Here is a 25,503-nt window from a genome sequence, read left to right as displayed (position 1 = left end):
AGGAAAACTGCCACTCTCAAAGTGGTTACATCCGGTTCCCTGGCTCCGCCTCATCCTCTTGATCCACTGAACATCCTCAGCCCTCTGGCTCCACTGGCATGGTCCACGGTCTCTCACCCAGCTCCATCAACTGTTTTTGAAGGACTCTTGGCCGCATCTTGGGACTTGTGACCCTGCGGCTCCACCTCATCCCTCTGAGCCTAGGACTTCCCCTCGGCCCTTCAAACCATCGGCTCCACCATTTCCTGCCATCCCTCTGGCTCCAACAGGGTCCCTCGTACTACCATTTCTGTCTTGGGTCCTCATCCCCATGGTTTCACTGTGGACTTCTGGGGCTACTGCAGGATCAGGTTCCTCCATCCCTCTGGCATCACCATTGTCCTCAATCTCTCTGGCTCCACTTCGGTCTTCCCATCCCTCAGCTCTGTCTTGGTCATTGAATCCCCTGACTCTACCTCACCCTCCAGCCCAGTGGCATCACCCTGGTTCTCCGGGTCCTCTGGCCAGTTTTCCCAGTCTTCCAGTCTCTGTCTTCTATCCCTTTGGCTCCGCTGACTCCCCCGTGGTCGTCTTCTGCTCCACTGGCTCCCCTGTGGTCTCTTCCTCTTCCGGCTCCCTCGTGATCTCTTCCTCTGCTGGCTCCATTATGGTCCTTCTGCCGGCTTCTTCATGGACTCTTGCTCCTTCAGCTCCCTTGTGATCTCTTCCTCTGCTGGCTCCATCATGGTCCTTCCGCCGGCTCCTCCATGGACTCTTGCTCCTTCATGGACTCTTGCTCCTTCAGCTCCTCCGTGGTCTCTTCCTCCACCGGCTTCTCTGTGGTCTCCTCCTCCTCTGGCTCCGTCTCTTCCTCTCGGGGGTCCTGGCCCTCATTCCTGTCCCCATATGGACATCATCACCTCCTCCCATCACTTTGTAGTTTTTGTTTGCAAATGTACCCTCTCAAACATAATCTCATGGATCATAAACAATCAAATCCACGATTAAATCCATTAATCAAAATATCTATAGATTAAATAAAGATTCATAACGTTTATCTGTCAGTAAAGTTGTTCATACGTAAATGGTTTAAGGTTTAGTTGCTGCCAATACGTCAAAATTTTACATTTCATTGTGTGAAGAAACATAAGTAAATATGTGTGTGGTAAAACAACATTTTACCTCAAATGCACACAATTGAATATTGTGTCTCTGGTCCAACCAGCTACTGTTACGGTACTGGTGTAGAGATGAGGCAGATGCAGATTTCCACAATCATAAACACTCTTTAATCAACAACGGCAGGGAATCACCAAACATACACATAACACAACAGAGAACGGACGAGGAGTGAAGGGAGTGAGTGCAATATATGGGGAGTGCTGACAATAGAGTCCAGGTGCAGGTGATGAGTGACGATGAGGAGCTGACGAGGGAAGTGAGTGCAGGTGTGGAGAACAGGAGGATCTTGGGAAATGGAGTCCAGGGGAACACGGGATCTGTAACAGCTACAGCATTCAGAATATAATGGTTTGGAAATAATAAAAAAGAATATGCAATATCAAACTCAATAACTTGATATATTTCTGTTGTATATCTAGTTTCAGAATACTTTTATGTAATTAGTTATAAACTTTGGAAACAGGAAAATGATGTTCTCCAATTTTGTCCGACTCTGAACACATGGATGTCAGAGTGGGTCATAATACTGGCATGGCTGGTATAGTTTGGTAAATATTAGATTTTCTATAATGAGCAAAAAATTGTCAAAAGAGCATTACTGGTACACTTGACATGATAACAGCAGACAGTGAATAAAAGTACACCTGATATCACTTACTGACCTCTCTACAACATTATACATGAGAAAAGCAGGTTTATTCAGGGCGAAGATTAGCTTCCAGGTAAGTACTTAACAACAACTGCTGCCATGAGGTCCATGTACACTGAAGATGACAGATGTCCGAGTGAGGTCAGATTACTCAGTGAGGTCAGGTTACGGTTTACAGAGAGAGACCCTCCCTCTAGTCTAGACTACAAAGCAAATATAAGACACACTCATATAAACCACTCGAATAATACTCTCCCTCAATACATCAGTCAAGTAAACCACACTGCTGTCCATACAATAATCATTTGCCATTTAAAATAGTGTCAAACATGTTCTTTATCTTCTCATAGATGGACAGAGGGATGCATACAGTAGAGGAACACTTACAGACAGACATAAATAAAGTGTGTCTTACCATTTACAAACTGATTAAAAGCTGCTATTATCCAAAGGCACAGATGACGGGAAATGGTTTCTGTCAGGAGCTGAATGGAGGGTCACAAAGACTAATGTCTTCAGGAGCTCAGGGAACATCTTTACAGAGTTTACATAAATGCTCATGTCCAATGAAACGGAGAGACTTCCAACAGACGGGATGTAGGCGGCTAAACACCTTGAGCCTTTTAATAATGAATGAAGTGTAACTAGACTCTCAGATGCACATGCTGCCCATGTGCTCTGTAATCATCACAATCAACACAAAATCTTCCCACATCCCAGTGTATGTCCTGTTGAAATTTGTAACTTTTTTCATTCCGATTTTGGCATCTTTAGATCTCTTTGTTTGTCCTAAAGTGATTTGGATGACTTGTCATTGTAATCTGTTTCTCTGTGTCTTGTTTGAGGATGTGTGTGAAGCCACAGGTCACAATGACAGACTCCTCGAGAGCCACTGATTAGTGCATAAGACTCCCTTTGGGACGTCCTTCACAAGCACAAGTGAAGATGGGGTTAGAGTTATGTACTCCAGCAGCCTGTAATATCCAAACACAAATGCCCTCTCCGACTAGAGATGAGAACAGCGGCGCTTCGCTCTCACAGGCTGACAGAAACATCAGCAGACCTCCCATACTACAACTTTTACTCAAACACATTGTTTCTGATGCACACTGGTTGGAAATTGGGTGGATCCCTGCAAGATAAATACTTTTTCACATCCATGAGAGACTCTTTTACTGCCAGGTGCACGTCATACATACCAGCAGTACAACAAGATGGTGAAACACAGCAGCTGTAAAATGAGTCCTGTTCTTTCTGAGCGCTCTGTACCACCTTTCCACAGGTTCAGACAGGCATCCGGCCCCTTATGCAATCGGAAAAAGCTCTTGTGTTGTTCAGCCAGATTTTTAGCATCGTTCATATGACACTCAAGGCACAGCGTTTCCCCAGGCCTCAGCTGTGAGTATGAAAACCAATGAAAAGTGGGAGGAAGCAGGGATGGAAGTCGAAGCAATCTGTCAGTCACTTGACATTCCTGCAGTAAAGATAAACGCAAGCGACCTGTGATAAAAACAGCTGCCTTTGACTGCCACAAGTTCTTTTAGACAAAGAGAATAGCAAACAACCAGCGGAAATGGGCCCAGCAGCTGTACTTTCCTGATTTAGACACGCTATAGAGTGTTGATTCAGGTTTTCCACTCAATCCATGGAAACAGAAAAGATGCAGCAGCTAAAATGTAAAATGTTAGCTAGAAAAAGAACTGGATGTGAGTTCTCAATACGGAGAACGACAGCACTAAACACAGAGCTCATCACTGACACTAATCACGTCCATGCGCAGGATTCTGCTGCATAATTATTTACTTATTATATGATTTATTTTTCATGTTGGCTGCCATTGCATATGAAGCATAAAGGCTACTACTGCTATATGTAATCTGCTGCTATACTACTGCTATATGTGATCTTCTGTGTTCATGACAATAACAGTGAAAAAGAAGTACACTTAATTGTATTGAATGTGCACTTGTAGTGTAAAACTGTACTTGCAGATAATATAATATTAATACAATAAAGGGGGCACCCAAAAATGAAAATTATGTCATTTATTACTCCCCCTCATGTTGTTCCACACCCGTAAGACCTTCATTCATCTTCAGAACACAAATTAAGATATTTTTGATGAAATTCAAGAGGTATTTTATCCTCAATATGCAATTTAACCACCACTTTCAAGGTCCAGAAATGTAGTAAAGACATTGTTAAAATAGTCATGTGACTGCAGAGGTTCAGCCTTAATGTTATGAAGTGACGAGAATACTTTTTGTGCACAAAAACAAAACAAAAATAACGACTTTACTCAACAATATCTTCTCTTCCCTGTTACAATACTTACACAGTTGACGCAGTAAGCACTGTAGCCCAAGTCCGAACGTGGGCCCATTATTGGCTGACTCCCACGCATGTCGTGGTGCTCATGTGATCAGCTTTAGCCAATACTGAGTCGGTATTCGGACTTAAACATGGAAGCTCTGCAACGTAAATAGCATAAGAGACTGACTGGAGAGAAGAATTTGTTGAATTCTTGTCTTTTCATAACATTAAGGTTGAACCACTGCAGTCACATTGACTATTTTAACGAAGTTTCTTTATTTAACCTTGCATGCAAACAAGCAGATCTCCAAACTGTGGGCGGCACATTCTAAATGCAGGCGGGGGAGGAGTTATGTGGTTTGACTGCAGTTTGAGGAGCCAATGGATTTATACGGTTTAGTCACAACCTCTTTTAAATGCTTTTTATTGGTTAAATATTTGTAAAACCCACATACAGACATAAAGGATGACCAATAGCATTGATTTTATAAAAGCAAAATGACGAGATATAGAGAGACAAGGTTTTGGCCCGACGGAGATTAAATATTCTTGTTTGTAGCATTTATGTTTGAAATTTGATAATTTTCCATGGCACAACTTACAATCTGTCACAGGACACAGTAGTGTAACAGAAAATGCCATCAAAATTTTGCTGGCCAAAATGCGAGTTTACAGGTACAGCGCCATGATACAGTATAAATAACATAAATTATTATCAGTATAAATAGCATAAATGTGATTGCAAACTGCTCTAAAAACACGAGCATGTAAGACGCACAACAACAGCACAGCATCTATTCTTTAAAACATGCAGTGCTGGTGTTTTTATTAATTAAATCGTAGCCTTTTAAAGTTTAATTATCACATTTAAGCAATATTGCGATTCCTGTATTTGCTTCCCCAGTTTTAAAACTCCTGAAATTATTGAGGCTTTAAAGCAGCACTGATGGAACAGTGACGGATCCTTCAGATGACACCCAGATTATATCCGCGCAAAAATGGCTGAACCCGCGTTCAGTGCAGGGTGGATCTCTCGCACTGAATGACGTTACAGAAAACTAGTTGTCCAGTCCATTTCCATTTGCACTGCAGGGCTTTGCAGGAAATGCATTTGATAGTCCTGAAAATGTACAGGTGTGTGAGTTGGTTTAATGCTATTGTCCCTGCTGCAAACTCCCATATATACAAATAATTATTTGAAAAATATAATTTTCGTGCAGCCAGAAGGCCCCTCCCCAGTGTAGGCCCCTGTGCGGGTATATGTGTTACGATTCTGGATTTTCCCATTAAAGCTGCATTTGGATCTTCAATCTGAGTGTCAGAGCAGTTTGTAACACTATGTTTGAACTTTAACCTTCAGCAGTGATGCTAAAGCAAACCTACAGACTGTTTGCTGTTTTCTGAAAATGCATAGTCAGTTTTTAGAGAATATTATACAGAAAAAAAAAGTGGGTTTGCATGATTATAAAGTTGTATAATTATAATATCATGTGTAATCTGTGCTGTCACACCCACTGGAGCCTCATCAAATGGGCACGTACGCGTCGAGGCGTTTATCTAAGGTAAAATAACTCTGGTTAAGTCAGATTCAGTTGTTAGTTTATTTGTTACTAACATACCCTGAAAGTTACTAGTGAATGTTGAAGTTAACAGCTTACCCATAGTTAACTTGCTCAATTTAGTTGCTAAAACTCCCTGGATTAATGCTTTCTCAACACAGACATAAATGTGGACGAGGCTGTCCTGCATGAAACTGATGGTGAACTCTTGCCACTCTCAAACACAGACCGGCCACTTTAAAACTGCTTATGAAGACGTTCTGCAAGCTGCAAGAAAGGAATTCACTTTGGGTTTGGAGAAAATGCTGACTGCGACCCTGCATGGGTGAGTTTGACTGCAGGCCTGACTCTCCTGAAACAAAGAGTCTTTGAGTGGATGATGGAGGGAGTAACAGTATCCCTGAGCCTCAGAAAGCCACGCATGCATTTGTTTGAGTCTCCCTCGCTCATCTCTAGATGCTCATTAAACGCTTTGCTCTTTCAGCTCTGTTATTAGTGGTAAAACGTGTCACATGCACACCCATCAGCTCCACGGCAGCAGAGTTTAACTTGTATTTAACCTGATCACAGATCTGATCTTTAGTGGTTGTAGTTCATGAATGCATTGGAATACAGACTCTTCTTAAAGGGGACCTATAATATCAGTCTCTGGTGTCTCCAGAATGTGTCTGTGAAGTTTCAGCTCAAAATACCCCACAGATCATTTATTATAGTTTGTCAAATTTGCCCCTATTTGGGTGTGAGCAAAAACACGCCGTTTTTGTGTGTGTCCCTTTAAATGCAAATGAGCTGCTGCTCCCCGCCCCCTTTCCAGAAGAGCTTTAACAGCTCAACAACAACAAAGCTGGAGAATCTCACGCAGCCAAAATGAGGATTGTCAGTAACGGTGTTCAGCCTTACATTGTTCAAACCGGAGTCGACACTGATGGAGAGACTCAGGAAGAAGTTACAACTTTTAGAATGAAACTGGACGTTTCTGAATGGTTAGTGGATAAATTGATGTAGTTGCTGTGGAGTTGATTCAACTCATCCACTAGCATATGCCGTCATGTTCATCTTTTGTGTTGAATTGACCCTCGTTTGTGAAGCAGTCCGGCATAAAATGACGGCATGACAACAACACTCTACTACAACAACTCTTCCTCTTCTCTAAAGCAGCCCAACATGGCCCCGCCCCCTTTGTTGAGTGTTCTCTGGGGCGGGGTTTATGTAAATTTTAGGGTTTGTGATGTCACTAACACAGGAAGAAGCTCGTTGTAGTCCCTACCAGTGATTTCTGTAGAAGAAAATATCTCCTTTGCATTGAACTTTGAGCGTCGTAACTTTGCAGATGTTGTTTATGATCAAACAGCAACATTACACACTAACTAAAGTTAAAAAAGTCAAATCATAATCAACCACTCCTTTAAAGAAATACTCAGCAGATTACTGCTAAAGTCAAAGCAGTTACAGAAGTTTAGGTTTACTGTAAAGCAAATGTACTTTATTTTACACATAATATATATTTGATCAAATAAAAGTCTAACCAACTTTGAAGTAGTATCACAACAGACAAGAAAAGTATTTAACATACTGTTTCCGTGATAATGCAATGTCCAATTTTGAAGAGGCTTTCAAATGATTTATACTAGAGATCACCCTTTCAAACGAGTCTGTAGAGCACAATAATTGCGAGTGATTAATTCAAGGCAAGTGGATTCAAAGAATCAAAGCTGCTATCAGACACAAGACCTTTTAAACACCTCACAGAAAATCATTCTGCCACACCAGTCACGCATCAAACTAGATGATTTACCCAGCTGTTGATGCTGCCACAGTAAAACTGAGCTCAGGGAGTCAGAAGAAAACACCCTTTAAACCAGGTGCATATAAATAAACAACACTTACTTTGTCGGTTTGTTAAGGTTTGTAGTGAGGAGCGGCGCCGGGTCTGGAGCGTCTGTGGGTCTGCAGCTCTAGTCTGAATTCAGCAGAGCCCACATCTCTTCGTCAGTCAAGCAGCATAGTTTCTACTGGGCGAAGGTCCAACCAGACACCAAACCAGTCTATTTCTGTCTGCCATATGAGCGGCAGGGCTCTGCTTTTCAAGACATTCTGTGGTCAAACATGTAATTGCAGAATGACCGGCTATGGAGAGATGTAATTGCAGACTTCATCGGATCCAGCCCGGCTGCCAACGGTACATGGTCGAGAACTTTAAACTCCCTCAAAAACAACTGGAGTCACATAAATAAATGTGGGCCTGGAATCCAGATGTGGAATAGGGGAGGAACGAAAGAGGCCGGGGAAAAGAGTCAGGAGCTGCCATGAGAAAGAAAACTGTTTTATGTGACAGGAGACTGTTTTTTTTCCCCTTCTTCTAAATCTCAGAAGAAGGGAGATTTTGGGAGGAGTCGTCTGGGTTCGGTTATTCCTAGACTTTTACCATTAAACTTTCAGGGTATCTGATTTCACCTCATCTACTCTGTGGAAAAATCAGCCATGGAAAAAAAAGCCTATGAAAACAAAAGACATGCTGAGGAACGCATAGTCCAACTCTGTCCTAAAATAGGGAAGAGAAACTGGGACTAAAATGCACTGAAAATAAGAGCAGCGACTCTCTGGCTGTTTGTAAAGAAGGATATCCTTGCTCACGCTCGTAGGGTTTATTTTCAACAGCAATGACTAAATGACAAACAGCTGTTCACTATTAAGAGTACGAGCATCAGTGAGAAGGTTACAAAACCCAGCGAGAGGAAGAAAACACAAATCCCTGCCACAGTCTTTCCATGTGGACACACCGCAAGAGTTCAGTCATCCCAGCGGATTGCATGGAGACCGTAAAAACAACTTGTGGAAAATGAATTTCTTTGAAATAACTCCTATAATTTTGGGTTATATAATGTGCTCAAAGACAGCATACCCCATCTTCCAGTAAATCGCCATTAAGCACAAGAACAAATGTTAATGACAGCAGAAGTTCATCTCTCTCCTCTCTGTTTTTAGCTCAGATTAATAAAGCACCTTAATGCAGACGCTGCATATTCTGTGGTTTAGGAGGTTGTGTAATTATAAATGTGTCTCTGGCGATGTGTTTTAAGGTGATATGAATATGCACTCTAAAAAATTCTTGGGTTATTTTTTCTACCCAAGTTCTGGATTGAAAAATATTTTTGTGTTATTTTTCCAGTGTTTGGGTACTTTTTGTGTTGGTTAGATGTAAACAACCCAGTGTTTGGGTAATTTTTTTGTTACCCAGCTCCTGGGTCAGACGTAACAACCTGGCGTTTGGGTAGTTTTTTGTTACCCAGCTCCTGGGTCAGACGTAACACCCTGGCGTTTGGGTCGTTTTTTGTTACCCAGCTCCTGGGTCAGACGTAACAACCTGGCGTTTGGGTAGTTTTTTGTTACCCAGCTCCTGGGTCAGACGTAACAACCTGGCGTTTGGGTAGTTTTTTGTTACCCAGCTCCTGGGTCAGACGTAACACCCTGGCGTTTGGGTAGTTTTTTGTTACCCAGCTCCTGGGTCAGACGTAACAACCTGGCGTTTGGGTAGTTTTTTGTTACCCAGCTCCTGGGTCAGACGTAACAACCTGGCGTTTGGGTAGTTTTTTGTTACCCAGCTCCTGGGTCAGACGTAACAACCTGGCGTTTGGGTAGTTTTTTGTTACCCAGCTCCTGGGTCAGACGTAACAACCTGGCGTTTGGGTAGTTTTTTGTTACCAGGTCCTGAGTCAGACGTAACAACCCAGTGTTTGGGTAGTTTTTTTGTTACCCAGATCCTGGGTCAGACGTAACGACCCAGTGTTTGGGTAATTTTTTTGTTACCCAGCTCCTGGGTCAGACGTAACAACCTGGCGTTTGGGTAGTTTTTTGTTACCCAGGTCCTGGGTCAGACGTAACAACCTGGCGTTTGGGTAGTTTTTTGTTACCCAGATCCTTGGTCAGACATAACAACCTGGCGTTTGGGTAGTTTTTTGTTACCCAGCTCCTGGGTCAGATGTAACAACCTGGCGTTTGGGTAGTTTTTTGTTACCCAGCTCCTGGGTCAGACGTAACAACCTGGCGTTTGGGTAGTTTTTTGTTACCCAGCTCCTGGGTCAGACGTAACAACCCAGTGTTTGGGTAGTTTTTTTGTTACCCAGATCCTGGGTCAGACGTAACAACCCGGCGTTTGGGTAGTTTTTTGTTACCCAGCTCCTGGGTCAGACGTAACAACCTGGCGTTTGGGTAGTTTTTTGTTACCCAGCTCCTGGGTCAGACGTAACAACCCAGTGTTTGGGTAGTTTTTTGTTACCCAGCACCTGGGTCAGATGTAACAACCTGGCGTTTGGGTAGTTTTTTGTTACCCAGCTCCTGGGTCAGACGTAACAACCCAGTGTTTGGGTAGTTTTTGTGTTACCCAGCTCCTGGGTCAGATGTAACAACCCGGTGTTTGGGTAGTTTGTGTGTTACCCATCTCCTGGGTCAGACGTAACAACCTGGCGTTTGGGTAGTTTTTTGTTACCCAGATCCTGGGTCAGACGTAACAACCCGGCGTTTGGGTAGTTTTTTGTTACCCAGCTCCTGGGTCAGACGTAACAACCTGGCGTTTGGGTAGTTTTTTGTTACCCAGCTCCTGGGTCAGACGTAACAACCCAGTGTTTGGGTAGTTTTTTGTTACCCAGCTCCTGGGTCAGACGTAACAACCTAGTGTTTGGGTAGTATTTGTGTTACCCAGATCCTGGGTCAGACGTAACCACCCAGTGTTTGGGTAGTATTTGTGTTACCCAGATCCTGGGTCAGACGTAACAACCCAGTGTTTGGGTAGTATTTGTGTTACCCAGATCCTGGGTCAGACGTAACAACCTAGTGTTTGGGTAGTTTTTTGTTAGCCATGTCGTGGGTCAGAGGTAACATCCTGTCGTTTGGGTAGTTTTGTGTTACCCAGATCCTGGGTCAGACGTAACAACCCAGTGTTTGGGTAGTTTTGTGTTACCCAGATCCTGGGTCAGACGTAACAACCCAGTGTTTGGGTAGTTTTGTGTTACCCAGCTCCTGGGTCAGACGTAACAACCTAGTGTTTGGGTAGTTTTTTGTTACCCAGCTCCTGGGTCAGACGTAACAACCTGGCGTTTGGGTAGTTTTTTGTTACCCAGATCCTGGGTCAGACGTAACAACCTGGCGTTTGGGTAGTTTTTTGTTACCCAGCTCCTGGGTCAGACGTAACAACCCGGTGTTTGGGTAGTTTTTGTGTTACCCAGATCCTGGGTCAGACGTAACAACCCGATGTTTGGGTAGTTTTTGTGTTACCCAGCTCCTGGGTCAGACGTAACAACCTGCCGTTTGGGTAGTTTTTTGTTACCCAGATCCTGGGTCAGACGTAACAACCCGGTGTTTGGGTAGTTTTTGTGTTACGCAGATAGTAGTTTTGTGTTTTGTGCAGGTCGTTTTGTGTTACATCTGACCCAGCTCCTAGGTCAGACGTAACAACCCAGTGTTTGGGTAGTTTTTGTGTTACCCAGCTCCTGGTTCAGACGTAAAAACCCAGTGTTTGGGTAGTTTTTGTGTTACCCAGCTCCTGGTTCAGACATAACAACCCAGTGTTTGGGTAGTTTTGTGTTACCCAGATCCTGGGTCAGACGTAACAACCCAGTGTTTGGGTAGTTTTTGTGTTACCCAGCTCCTGGTTCAGACATAACAACCCAGTGTTTGGGTAGTTTTTGTGTCACCCAGCTCCTGGTTCAGATGTAACAACCCAGTGTTTGGGTAGTTTTTGTGTTACCCAGCTCCTGGTTCAGACGTAACAACCCGGTGTTTGGGTAGTTTTTGTGTTACCCAGATCCTGGGTCAGACGTAACAACCCGGTGTTTGGGTAGTTTTTGTGTTACCCAGATCCTGGGTCAGATGTAACAACCCAGTGTTTGGGTAGTTTTGTGTTACCCAGATCCTGGGTCAGACATAACAACCTGGCGTTTGGGTAGTTTTTTGTTACCCAGCTCCTGGGTCAGACGTAACAACCTGGCGTTTGGGTAGTTTTTTGTTACCCAGCTCCTGGGTCAGACGTAACAACCTGGCGTTTGGGTAGTTTTTTGTTACCCAGGTCCTGGGTCAGACGTAACAACCCGGTGTTTGGGTAGTTTTTGTGTTACCCAGATCCTGGGTCAGACGTAACAACCCGATGTTTGGGTAGTTTTTGTGTTACCCAGCTCCTGGGTCAGACGTAACAACCTGCCGTTTGGGTAGTTTTTTGTTACCCAGATCCTGGGTCAGACGTAACAACCCGGTGTTTGGGTAGTTTTTGTGTTACGCAGATAGTAGTTTTGTGTTTTGTGCAGGTCGTTTTGTGTTACATCTGACCCAGCTCCTAGGTCAGACGTAACAACCCAGTGTTTGGGTAGTTTTTGTGTTACCCAGCTCCTGGTTCAGACGTAAAAACCCAGTGTTTGGGTAGTTTTTGTGTTACCCAGCTCCTGGTTCAGACATAACAACCCAGTGTTTGGGTAGTTTTGTGTTACCCAGATCCTGGGTCAGACGTAACAACCCAGTGTTTGGGTAGTTTTTGTGTTACCCAGCTCCTGGTTCAGACATAACAACCCAGTGTTTGGGTAGTTTTTGTGTCACCCAGCTCCTGGTTCAGATGTAACAACCCAGTGTTTGGGTAGTTTTTGTGTTACCCAGCTCCTGGTTCAGACGTAACAACCCAGTGTTTGGGTAGTTTTTGTGTTACCCAGATCCTGGGTCAGACGTAACGACCCAGTGTTTGGGTAGTTTTTGTGTTACCCAGCTCCTGGGTCAGATGTAACAACCCGGTGTTTGGGTAGTTTGTGTGTTACCCATCTCCTGGGTCAGACGTAACAACCTGGCGTTTGGGTAGTTTTTTGTTACCCAGATCCTGGGTCAGACGTAACAACCTGGCGTTTGGGTAGTTTTTTTGTTACCCAGATCCTGGGTCAGACGTAACGACCCAGTGTTTGGGTAATTTTTTTGTTACCCAGCTCCTGGGTCAGATGTAACAACCTGGCGTTTGGGTAGTTTTTTGTTACCCAGGTCCTGGGTCAGACGTAACAACCTGGCGTTTGGGTAGTTTTTTGTTACCCAGATCCTGGGTCAGACATAACAACCTGGCGTTTGGGTAGTTTTTTGTTACCCAGCTCCTGGGTCAGACGTAACAACCTGGCGTTTGGGTAGTTTTTTGTTACCCAGCTCCTGGGTCAGACGTAACAACCTGGCGTTTGGGTAGTTTTTTGTTACCCAGGTCCTGGGTCAGACGTAACAACCCGGTGTTTGGGTAGTTTTTGTGTTACCCAGATCCTGGGTCAGACGTAACAACCCGATGTTTGGGTAGTTTTTGTGTTACCCAGCTCCTGGGTCAGACGTAACAACCTGCCGTTTGGGTAGTTTTTTGTTACCCAGATCCTGGGTCAGACGTAACAACCCGGTGTTTGGGTAGTTTTTGTGTTACGCAGATAGTAGTTTTGTGTTTTGTGCAGGTCGTTTTGTGTTACATCTGACCCAGCTCCTAGGTCAGACGTAACAACCCAGTGTTTGGGTAGTTTTTGTGTTACCCAGCTCCTGGTTCAGACGTAAAAACCCAGTGTTTGGGTAGTTTTTGTGTTACCCAGCTCCTGGTTCAGACATAACAACCCAGTGTTTGGGTAGTTTTGTGTTACCCAGATCCTGGGTCAGACGTAACAACCCAGTGTTTGGGTAGTTTTTGTGTTACCCAGCTCCTGGTTCAGACATAACAACCCAGTGTTTGGGTAGTTTTTGTGTCACCCAGCTCCTGGTTCAGATGTAACAACCCAGTGTTTGGGTAGTTTTTGTGTTACCCAGGTCCTGGGTCAGACGTAACAACCTGGCGTTTGGGTAGTTTTTTGTTACCCAGCTCCTGGGTCAGACGTAACAACCCAGTGTTTGGGTAGTTTTTTGTTACCCAGCTCCTGGGTCAGATGTAACAACCTGGCGTTTGGGTAGTTTTTTGTTACCCAGCTCCTGGGTCAGACGTAACAACCTGGCGTTTGGGTAGTTTTTTGTTACCCAGCTCCTGGGTCAGACGTAACAACCCAGTGTTTGGGTAGTTTTTTGTTACCCAGATCCTGGGTCAGACGTAACAACCTGGCGTTTGGGTAGTTTTTTGTTACCCAGCTCCTGGGTCAGACGTAACAACCTGCCGTTTGGGTAGTTTTTTGTTACCCAGCTCCTGGGTCAGACGTAACAACCCAGTGTTTGGGTAGTTTTTTTGTTACCCAGATCCTGGGTCAGATGTAATGACCCGGTGTTTGGGTAGTTTTTGTGTTACCCAGCTCCTGGGTCAGATGTAACAACCCGGTGTTTGGGTAGTTTGTGTGTTACCCATCTCCTGGGTCAGACGTAACAACCTGGCGTTTGGGTAGTTTTTTGTTACCCAGATCCTGGGTCAGACATAACAACCTGGCGTTTGGGTAGTTTTTTGTTACCCAGCTCCTGGGTCAGACGTAACAACCTGGCGTTTGGGTAGTTTTTTGTTACCCAGCTCCTGGGTCAGACGTAACAACCTGGCGTTTGGGTAGTTTTTTGTTACCCAGCTCCTGGGTCAGACGTAACAACCTGGCGTTTGGGTAGTTTTTTGTTACCCAGCTCCTGGGTCAGACGTAACAACCCAGTGTTTGGGTAGTTTTTTTGTTACCCAGATCCTGGGTCAGACGTAACGACCCAGTGTTTGGGTAGTTTTTGTGTTACCCAGCTCCTGGGTCAGATGTAACAACCCGGTGTTTGGGTAGTTTGTGTGTTACCCATCTCCTGGGTCAGACGTAACAACCAGGCGTTTGGGTAGTTTTTTGTTACCCAGATCCTGGGTCAGACGTAACAACCTGGCGTTTGGGTAGTTTTTTTGTTACCCAGATCCTGGGTCAGACGTAACGACCCAGTGTTTGGGTAATTTTTTTGTTACCCAGCTCCTGGGTCAGATGTAACAACCTGGCGTTTGGGTAGTTTTTTGTTACCCAGGTCCTGGGTCAGACGTAACAACCTGGCGTTTGGGTAGTTTTTTGTTACCCAGATCCTGGGTCAGACATAACAACCTGGCGTTTGGGTAGTTTTTTGTTACCCAGCTCCTGGGTCAGACGTAACAACCTGGCGTTTGGGTAGTTTTTTGTTACCCAGCTCCTGGGTCAGACGTAACAACCTGGCGTTTGGGTAGTTTTTTGTTACCCAGGTCCTGGGTCAGACGTAACAACCCGGTGTTTGGGTAGTTTTTGTGTTACCCAGATCCTGGGTCAGACGTAACAACCCGATGTTTGGGTAGTTTTTGTGTTACCCAGCTCCTGGGTCAGACGTAACAACCTGCCGTTTGGGTAGTTTTTTGTTACCCAGATCCTGGGTCAGACGTAACAACCCGGTGTTTGGGTAGTTTTTGTGTTACGCAGATAGTAGTTTTGTGTTTTGTGCAGGTCGTTTTGTGTTACATCTGACCTAGCTCCTAGGTCAGACGTAACAACCCAGTGTTTGGGTAGTTTTTGTGTTACCCAGCTCCTGGTTCAGATGTAAAAACCCAGTGTTTGGGTAGTTTTTGTGTTACCCAGCTCCTGGTTCAGACATAACAACCCAGTGTTTGGGTAGTTTTGTGTTACCCAGATCCTGGGTCAGACGTAACAACCCAGTGTTTGGGTAGTTTTTGTGTTACCCAGCTCCTGGTTCAGACATAACAACCCAGTGTTTGGGTAGTTTTTGTGTCACCCAGCTCCTGGTTCAGATGTAACAACCCAGTGTTTGGGTAGTTTTTGTGTTACCCAGCTCCTGGTTCAGACGTAACAACCCGGTGTTTGGGTAGTTTTTGTGTTACCCAGATCCTGGGTCAGACGTAACAACCCAGTGTTTGGGTAGTTTTTTTGTTACCCAGATCCTGGGTCAGACGTAACGACCCAGTGTTTGGGTAGTTTTTGTGTTACCCAGCTCCTGGGTCAGATGTAACAACCCGGTGTTTGGGTAGTTTGTGTGTTACCCATCTCCTGGGTCAGACGTAACAACCTGGCGTTTGGGTAGTTTTTTGTTACCCAGATCCTGGGTCAGACGTAACAACCTGGCGTTTGGGTAGTTTTTTTGTTACCCAGATCCTGGGTCAGACGTAACGACCCAGTGTTTGGGTAATTTTTTTGTTACCCAGCTCCTGGGTCAGATGTAACAACCTGGCGTTTGGGTAGTTTTTTGTTACCCAGGTCCTGGGTCAGACGTAACAACCTGGCGTTTGGGTAGTTTTTTGTTACCCAGATCCTGGGTCAGACATAACAACCTGGCGTTTGGGTAGTTTTTTGTTACCCAGCTCCTGGGTCAGACGTAACAACCTGGCGTTTGGGTAGTTTTTTGTTACCCAGCTCCTGGGTCAGACGTAACAACCTGGCGTTTGGGTAGTTTTTTGTTACCCAGGTCCTGGGTCAGACGTAACAACCCGGTGTTTGGGTAGTTTTTGTGTTACCCAGATCCTGGGTCAGACGTAACAACCCGATGTTTGGGTAGTTTTTGTGTTACCCAGCTCCTGGGTCAGACGTAACAACCTGCCGTTTGGGTAGTTTTTTGTTACCCAGATCCTGGGTCAGACGTAACAACCCGGTGTTTGGGTAGTTTTTGTGTTACGCAGATAGTAGTTTTGTGTTTTGTGCAGGTCGTTTTGTGTTACATCTGACCCAGCTCCTAGGTCAGACGTAACAACCCAGTGTTTGGGTAGTTTTTGTGTTACCCAGCTCCTGGTTCAGACGTAAAAACCCAGTGTTTGGGTAGTTTTTGTGTTACCCAGCTCCTGGTTCAGACATAACAACCCAGTGTTTGGGTAGTTTTGTGTTACCCAGATCCTGGGTCAGACGTAACAACCCAGTGTTTGGGTAGTTTTTGTGTTACCCAGCTCCTGGTTCAGACATAACAACCCAGTGTTTGGGTAGTTTTTGTGTCACCCAGCTCCTGGTTCAGATGTAACAACCCAGTGTTTGGGTAGTTTTTGTGTTACCCAGCTCCTGGTTCAGACGTAACAACCCGGTGTTTGGGTAGTTTTTGTGTTACCCAGATCCTGGGTCAGACGTAACAACCCGGTGTTTGGGTAGTTTTTGTGTTACCCAGATCCTGGGTCAGATGTAACAACCCAGTGTTTGGGTAGTTTTGTGTTACCCAGATCCTGGGTCAGACATAACAACCTGGCGTTTGGGTAGTTTTTTGTTACCCAGCTCCTGGGTCAGACGTAACAACCTGGCGTTTGGGTAGTTTTTTGTTACCCAGCTCCTGGGTCAGACGTAACAACCTGGCGTTTGGGTAGTTTTTTGTTACCCAGGTCCTGGGTCAGACGTAACAACCCGGTGTTTGGGTAGTTTTTGTGTTACCCAGATCCTGGGTCAGACGTAACAACCCGATGTTTGGGTAGTTTTTGTGTTACCCAGCTCCTGGGTCAGACGTAACAACCTGCCGTTTGGGTAGTTTTTTGTTACCCAGATCCTGGGTCAGACGTAACAACCCGGTGTTTGGGTAGTTTTTGTGTTACCCAGATCCTGGGTCAGACGTAACAACCCAGTGTTTGTGCAGGTCGTTGTGTGTTACATCTGACCCAGCTCCTAGGTCAGACGTAACAACCGTTTGTTTGGGTAGTTTTTGTGTTACCCAGCTCCTGGTTCAGACGTAAAAACCCAGTGTTTGGGTAGTTTTTGTGTTACCCAGCTCCTGGTTCAGACATAACAACCCAGTGTTTGGGTAGTTTTGTGTTACCCAGATCCTGGGTCAGACGTAACAACCCAGTGTTTGGGTAGTTTTTGTGTTACCCAGCTCCTGGTTCAGACATAACAACCCAGTGTTTGGGTAGTTTTTGTGTCACCCAGCTCCTGGTTCAGATGTAACAACCCAGTGTTTGGGTAGTTTTTGTGTTACCCAGCTCCTGGTTCAGACGTAACAACCCAGTGTTTGGGTAGTTTTTGTGTTACCCAGATCCTGGGTCAGACGTAACGACCCAGTGTTTGGGTAGTTTTTGTGTTACCCAGCTCCTGGGTCAGATGTAACAACCCGGTGTTTGGGTAGTTTGTGTGTTACCCATCTCCTGGGTCAGACGTAACAACCTGGCGTTTGGGTAGTTTTTTGTTACCCAGATCCTGGGTCAGACGTAACAACCTGGCGTTTGGGTAGTTTTTTTGTTACCCAGATCCTGGGTCAGACGTAACGACCCAGTGTTTGGGTAATTTTTTTGTTACCCAGCTCCTGGGTCAGATGTAACAACCTGGCGTTTGGGTAGTTTTTTGTTACCCAGGTCCTGGGTCAGACGTAACAACCTGGCGTTTGGGTAGTTTTTTGTTACCCAGATCCTGGGTCAGACATAACAACCTGGCGTTTGGGTAGTTTTTTGTTACCCAGCTCCTGGGTCAGACGTAACAACCTGGCGTTTGGGTAGTATTTTTGTTACCCAGCTCATGGGTCAGACGTAACAACCTGGCGTTTGGGTAGTTTTTTGTTACCCAGGTCCTGGGTCAGACGTAACAACCCGGTGTTTGGGTAGTTTTTGTGTTACCCAGATCCTGGGTCAGACGTAACAACCCGATGTTTGGGTAGTTTTTGTGTTACCCAGCTCCTGGGTCAGACGTAACAACCTGCCGTTTGGGTAGTTTTTTGTTACCCAGATCCTGGGTCAGACGTAACAACCCGGTGTTTGGGTAGTTTTTGTGTTACCCAGATCCTGGGTCAGACGTAACAACCCAGTGTTTTGTGCAGGTCGTTTTGTGTTACATCTGACCCAGCTCCTAGGTCAGACGTAACAACCCAGTGTTTGGGTAGTTTTTGTGTTACCCAGCTCCTGGTTCAGACGTAAAAACCCAGTGTTTGGGTAGTTTTTGTGTTACCCAGCTCCTGGTTCAGACATAACAACCCAGTGTTTGGGTAGTTTTGTGTTACCCAGATCCTGGGTCAGACGTAACAACCCAGTGTTTGGGTAGTTTTTGTGTTACCCAGCTCCTGGTTCAGACATAACAACCCAGTGTTTGGGTAGTTTTTGTGTCACCCAGCTCCTGGTTCAGATGTAACAACCCAGTGTTTGGGTAGTTTTTGTGTTACCCAGCTCCTGGTTCAGACGTAACAACCCGGTGTTTGGGTAGTTTTTGTGTTACCCAGATCCTGGGTCAGACGTAACAACCCGGTGTTTGGGTAGTTTTTGTGTTACCCAGATCCTGGGTCAGATGTAACAACCCAGTGTTTGGGTAGTTTTGTGTTACCCAGATCCTGGGTCAGACATAACAACCTGGCGTTTGGGTAGTTTTTTGTTACCCAGCTCCTGGGTCAGACGTAACAACCTGGCGTTTGGGTAGTTTTTTGTTACCCAGCTCCTGGGTCAGACGTAACAACCTGGCGTTTGGGTAGTTTTTTGTTACCCAGGTCCTGGGTAAGACGTAAAAACCGCGTGTTTGGTTAGTTTTGTGTTACCCAGATCCTGGGTCAGACGTAACAACCCGTTGTTTGGGTAGTTTTTGTGTTACCCAGCTCCTGGGTCAGACGTAACAACCTGCCGTTTGGGTAGTTTTTTGTTACCCAGATCCTGGGTCAGACGTAACAACCCGGTGTTTGGGTAGTTTTTGTGTTACCCAGATCCTGGGTCAGACGTAACAACCCAGTGTTTGGGTAGTTTTTGTGTTACATCTGACCCAGCTCCTAGGTCAGACGTAACAACCCAGTGTTTGGGTAGTTTTTGTGTTACCCAGCTCCTGGTTCAGACGTAAAAACCCAGTGTTTGGGTAGTTTTTGTGTTACCCAGCTCCTGGTTCAGACATAACAACCCAGTGTTTGGGTAGTTTTGTGTTACCCAGATCCTGGGTCAGACGTAACAACCCAGTGTTTGGGTAGTTTTTGTGTTACCCAGCTCCTGGTTCAGACATAACAACCCAGTGTTTGGGTAGTTTTTGTGTCACCCAGCTCCTGGTTCAGATGTAACAACCCAGTGTTTGGGTAGTTTTTGTGTTACCCAGCTCCTGGTTCAGACGTAACAACCCAGTGTTTGGGTAGTTTTTGTGTTACCCAGATCCTGGGTCAGACGTAACAACCCGGTGTTTGGGTAGTTTTTGTGTTACCCAGATCCTGGGTCAGATGTAACAACCCAGTGTTTGGGTAGTTTTGTGTTACCCAGCTCCTGGGTCAGACGTAACAACCCAGTGTTTGGGTAGTTTTGTGTTACCCAGCTCCTGGGTCAGACATAACCCAGTGTTTGGGTAGTTTTTGTGTTACCCAGATCCTGGGTCAGACGTAACAACCCAGTGTTTGGGTAGTTTTGTGTTACCCAGCTCCTGGGTCAGACATAACCCAGTGTTTGGGTAGTTTTTGTGTTACCCAGCTCCTGGTTCAGACGTAACAACCCAGTGTTTGGGTAGTTTTTGTGTTACCCAGCTCCTGGTTCAGACGTAACAATCCAGTGTTTGGGTAGTTTTTGTGTTACCCAGCTCCTGGTTCAGACGTAACAACCCAGTGTTTGGGTAGTTTTTGTGTTACCCAGCTCCTGGTTCAGACGTAACAACCCAGTGTTTGGGTAGTGTTGTGTTACCCAGATCCTGGGTCAGATATAACCCAGGGGTTGAGTTATTTATCTCCCTCTTCAGGAGAGAGCAGTGCATCTCCATCAAATTGGTGTGTGTTTTCGGTAAAATACATGTTTGTGTATGTTTTATTTAATCTAAAAATGTGTTATTGTTCTGCATATCGTTTAATTTAATGCAAAGCAACATACAGGGCGTGATGTGGGTCACCTAAACGAATGTTGTGTCTGTCTTTTCATGTGATAAAACGCCTGATGCCTTGCATAAAATGTTAGGAATTTATTCAAAAAGATACAGAATATAAATACTTAGGATGTTAAAATATATTCTCAGAACTGTACACTGATTATTTATATACAGGTTATGGAGTCAGTCATGGCGTCTTTCGGCTACGAGTGAAACGCAGACCCAAATTATCAGTTCCCCCGCCGAATACGAGCCATCTCCGGCACAAGATCTAGTGCCATTATGGTGGAAACAGGACAACAGAGACTGGTCGATTTAATTTTTACTTCTAATATTTGTTAAATGAGCTTAAATGTAGGCAATATGTATTAAAAATAAAGCATTATTATTATGCACACCAGTGGTTGTGTGGAGTATTTAAAAAAAGTTTAGAGGATTTAAGTTAATCCGTAAACATTAATTCATATATGAAGTGAAAGAAAGCTAGTATTATAGTAAAAATGAATCAGCCCATTGCTGGGTTAAATAAACAACCCACTTTGCTGGGTAAAATTAACCCAACATGTGTTCTGTCCTATATTTACCCAGCCCAAATTGTGTTTTTTTTTAACCCAGTGTTTCTTAGAGTGTGTTAATGTTTATCTCCAATGTGCAATAAAGGAAAGTGAATATCATCAGAAAAGTGATTCCCTGATTCTGATTTCGTATCACTGAAGAATAGGACAATGGAAACATGGAGAAACGACAATAATATTTTAATTATGCAATTGCTTCTCAAGAGATGTGAATGTGTTGAAGCTTGTGAATGATTCCTCTCATCATGTGTGTTGTTGAGGAGAGAGAGCAGAATAAATCCCAGCGAGAGCAGCTGCTTGTTTCTTAGTTTAACTGCTGCACAATATTAACGTCTTACAGTGAAACTGCCTTAGCAAACACACAGCAATGCCCAATGAGCAAACACCACTCTCACTTGTTCAGATAATGTAAAAATCTAGTCATAGCCTGGATATGGTGTTATCAAGTTTAAAGCAGACTGAATATATGTGCTGAATGGACAGTGTACAATCATATTCATTTCTATAATAAACATCAAAATCATTCATCTTGAGTAAAAAAGTATAGGCTTTTAAAATGAAACTCGCTCTGCCACCTGTTGGATAATAACAGCACAACACTCAAGCTTGAATGAACTGGGACAGGTTTAAATCTCAAATGTCTCGATGAATGATCTGATGTATTTGGTGATTTAGCTAATGCATTTGAAAACCACAGCAAGCTGTATCATAACAGGATTATAATAACAAGCCCTTTTGGAGATGATTGAATAGTCTGCTGTTAATGGCCCTGATCTTCCGTTACAGATTCACAACAAACCCTGCAGATGAGAACTGATACCATGAGATTCAATGAGAGAGATGATGCTGAGTGAAGTCATCTCGGTTCAGCAGGTCTGGCCTGTTTCTTCATAAAGCCGAACACACACACAGCACTCCTGCTAGTGTAAACACCAATGCCTTCGCTGGACTCAGAAAATACATGGTCTTCAATCAAATACTGTATTATAACAACCCACACTCTTAAAAATAAAGGGTCTAAAATAAAGGGTCTTTTAAATATGCATTTTGTTTCACCAAAGAACCTTCAATGATCAGACCAGTGTGAAGAACATTTTAATAATCTTAAGAACTTTTTTTTCCACTATAAAGATGCTTTTGTGCAAAGAAAAGATTCTGTGGATGTTTAAGGTTCTTCTTCGATGCCAATTATTTTCAATTAACGCACGTGATTTATCGCACAATAAACACACAATGTCTTTATGAATCTGATTTATTTCGTATAAAAATCTATAGATTTCTCTGTGTTTTAGAAGCTCTGTCAATACATATGGATAACACAAGTGCTTAAGTGCATGTTTCAAATTCAGTCTTGTTCAGAGAGAGAGATCTCAGCTGGGCACGCGCGAGCAGGTTTCTGTGTTTGTAGATGAGTTCATCAGCTCTGAAACAGAGAAGAGACAGTCAGAAACTCTCGAGCACGTGACACACAGCAGGTCAGAGCATCAGCAGCGCGTGCATACCCCGCTCACAAGCGCGAGCTCCTCCTCCGGCGGCCGAACGCTTCGGCGCCCACGTTGGTCGGGACGAAGCTGCTGCTGCCCATCCCGCCGGAGCGGCTCAGGAAGTCCGCCAGCCGGTGAGTGACACACGTGGCGGTGTTACACGCGCGCTTCTGCGCCGTCACGCTGACCAACACAGAGCGAGAGCGCGCTTCAGCACAGGGATCGAGACACTTATACATGTACGTTCATGCATTAATCATGGCTTTATCAGTCAGATTATTTGAGCACGTTCACAGATGTCATCATCTTACCTGCAGAAATCTTGATGTATTTGTAGAGGCATTCAATAAACTTAATGTAACTAATAACTTGACAATAAAACTAGAGTTCCTGATATAAAAATACCTTTATTGAACTTTAAACACATGAAAGAAATCATACTTTTTTTTTATCTTTGATTGTTATCAGTGGATGTTACCTTTATAATACATTTATTCAAGAGTTATTCAAGAGGCATGTGTGAAATGCACAAAAACAACTCCGTATGGAAGAGATTTAGTCTAGGTTTTAGAAAGAAAGAAAGAAAGAAAGAAAAGCCCAATGCAACCAGGTCAGTCAAGCAGGCAGAATCCACATGCAACGGGAGGGTTAGGGTTAGATGGCGTTAAACGTCTCCTCGTAGCTCGTGAACTGATTGCCCTCGAGCAGGCTGCGCTTCTTGCCGGGCGTACCGGCGCCCACGTCCGTCTGCGGGAAGGTTTGTAATTTGTGCAGCTCCTGGGAGAGTTTTCCCAGCACGCAGGTGCTGAGATTGGAGCAGCGCTTGGACAGGAATCTGCCCTGGCTGTCGGGAGAAACACACATGCAGACAGGCGTATCATCACAGACATGCAGCGTCCCGCCCAACACACACACCACCGTTAGTATTCATACATGCATCAGGTTAAGAGAGAGAACATGCTTCAGGTGGGAAACTCTGGGATTAACATGCAGTCATTCCGGAAAGATTGACATGCTGCTGTCAGGACAAGCAAACGGGATTCCCTGCACCTCAATCTCCACGGGTTCCTCACTTCACTAACCGGATCTACTGTGACTACCTCTCGCAGAATGAAAGCACAAGTCGGTCGTTTCAGATAAACGCGCTCGGAAAGTCCTGAAAGGAGTTCATACCTGCTGTCATCGCTCGTCTGCTCCAGTTCCTCCGCTGTCATCTGCACCACGTTTTTGACAATAGCGCTCAATAATCTCCGCGCTTCGTAGTCCATGAGCGCAAATCTGTCTGTCAGAGACTCTGAAGCAGGTCTGAAGACACAAATCAACCACCTGATGAAAGAGTCCTTCTGCTGATTCCAGTCACTACATGAGAAGGAAGGAAAGCGTTACCTGGCTGGGGCAGCGTTTGAGCCGGACATCTGACACACCACTGCGGCATAAGCGACGAGGAAGGCAGAGATCTTCAGCATGAACATGGTACCCTGGGACAAAAATACAGTGACTACATGACTATAGCGTCCTCATGGTCTGTGTGAAGCCTCATTCACCCCTCAAACCAAGCAGAAGAACGAGAAAGACGCCCCTGTCCAACATCACAAAGATCTCAGTCAAAACTAGCTGTAAGGTCTTACCTTGTCTTGCTGTTTGGTAAAAATATGGATTCTCTGAACTTGAAGACCACCGTGATACTACTGTGTGTGGCTTCAGTGGTCAAGCCCTTATATATTCCCCATGAGGAGTTGAGTATCATCTGTGTAGGTGTTTAATTATCTCCCATCGGCCAATCAGAGCACAGACGGGCACCCGCCAGCCAATCGGCGTCCGTCCCATGGCTCTGGTGCACTGATAATGTCTGATGATCGACTATGACGTCATTCTTTAGCCACTAAGTACTTCATTCACTAAAATCACGCTGATATCTGCACTTGGATCTACATTCGGCTCATTCATTTAAATTAATTGAATAAACGCTCTGAATAAACATGTGCTGGGAGATCAATATTTTACTGTCATCCAGAGCTGTTGGATCATCACTGTGATCCAGTGGCCATCTGCTGGTGAGAGAGGAACACAACACAACACATCTCTATGAGGGAGAATCACATCATTCTCTAGCTTTTTCTGTGTGAATCTTACAGGAGTTTAACTAGTCAGTGCTTTACATTTCTGAGGTATCAGGAGACATCTTCTGTGACAGGGATCATGACAAATCTGTAACATGCACTTTATTAGTTATCATTAGATAACTATGTTAGTTAACATGAACAATATTTCTACAACATTTATTAATCTTAGTAAAGTCATCATGAAACTGAAGTTGTGCTCCTCTTTTTTTCCCACTATTGTGATGTATATCCGAGTGAAACACTTCAGGAACAAGATCAAATGTAGGGTGGGACTTGATTGTGTCTTCGGGGAATTGATTGGATGGTTGTGGTTTGCCATTGGTGGATCTCATGTGAGTGACAGGTTGCCCCGCCCTCATCATCATAAGAGAAGAGATGCTGCAAGAGGGAGGGGGAGTTATTAGAGGAACATGAATTTAAAACGATAATGATGTGCACAGATTAATCATTTATAACAAACACTGCAATATTCGGTAACAAAACAAGAACAGTCAATTTTGATATTATAGTGACTTTAATATTAGTTTATGTTAATTTATTGTAAAGTGTTGCCTATATTTAATCACACATATAAAAGAAATTGGTGTTACATTTCTGTTTTGTGTTCTCCTGGTCTTTTATGTTTTGTTTTGTAGTTGTTTCTTGTTGATTAGTTCTTTGATTGTTCCCAGGTTTGTCTTATTTGCCTCTTGTGTGTTTAAACCCCAGTGTTTCTCATCTTCCTTGTCCGGTGTTGTCCTACGTGGATGTTTAGTGTGCTCTGTTTATCTTGTGTTTGGGATCTCCTGTTTGTTGTCTGGATTGAGTTTTAATAAAATAGCCACTACATTTGGATCCTCCTGTCTGTCATTTCTGAACTGTCTCATAGCAGAACATCAGATCACAGATGGCTCCAGCACACATCCTAATCCGACTTCACCACGAAACTCACTCACTAACATCAGAGACTGTCTGCACATTACTAATATCACTGACC

General features: G+C 44.3%; 2 protein-coding genes across 3 annotated transcripts in view; both read right to left on the bottom strand.

Moving 5' to 3' along the window:
* The window catches only part of LOC137015304 (protein inscuteable homolog), a 44,281-nt gene extending 36,577 nt beyond the window's left edge, over positions 1-7,704 (bottom strand). The window contains exon 1 of the mRNA XM_067380179.1: positions 7,570-7,704. The gene's annotated coding sequence lies outside the window, so the exon portion shown is untranslated. The remainder of the gene's footprint in view (positions 1-7,569) is intronic.
* Positions 7,705-22,427: 14,723 nt separating this feature from the next.
* On the bottom strand, positions 22,428-23,876 carry LOC137015312 (calcitonin gene-related peptide-like). 2 transcript variants are annotated; one of them, XM_067380190.1, is made up of 3 exons: positions 23,791-23,876; positions 23,578-23,709; positions 22,428-22,587 (listed from the first exon to the last, which is right to left on the bottom strand). In XM_067380190.1, the coding sequence occupies exons 1-3, from the start codon at positions 23,874-23,876 to the stop codon at positions 22,428-22,430; spliced, it is 378 nt and encodes a 125-aa protein (XP_067236291.1). The 2 variants fall into 2 exon arrangements, with proteins under 2 accessions (XP_067236291.1, XP_067236290.1); XM_067380189.1 differs by lacking the exon at positions 22,428-22,587 and adding an exon at positions 23,059-23,248.
* Positions 23,877-25,503: the final 1,627 nt, after the last annotated feature.

This window comes from Chanodichthys erythropterus, chromosome 24 (genome assembly GCF_024489055.1).
Source record: "Chanodichthys erythropterus isolate Z2021 chromosome 24, ASM2448905v1, whole genome shotgun sequence".
Taxonomy (NCBI): domain Eukaryota; kingdom Metazoa; phylum Chordata; class Actinopteri; order Cypriniformes; family Xenocyprididae; genus Chanodichthys; species Chanodichthys erythropterus.
This window is presented reverse-complemented; position numbering and strand designations above follow the sequence as displayed.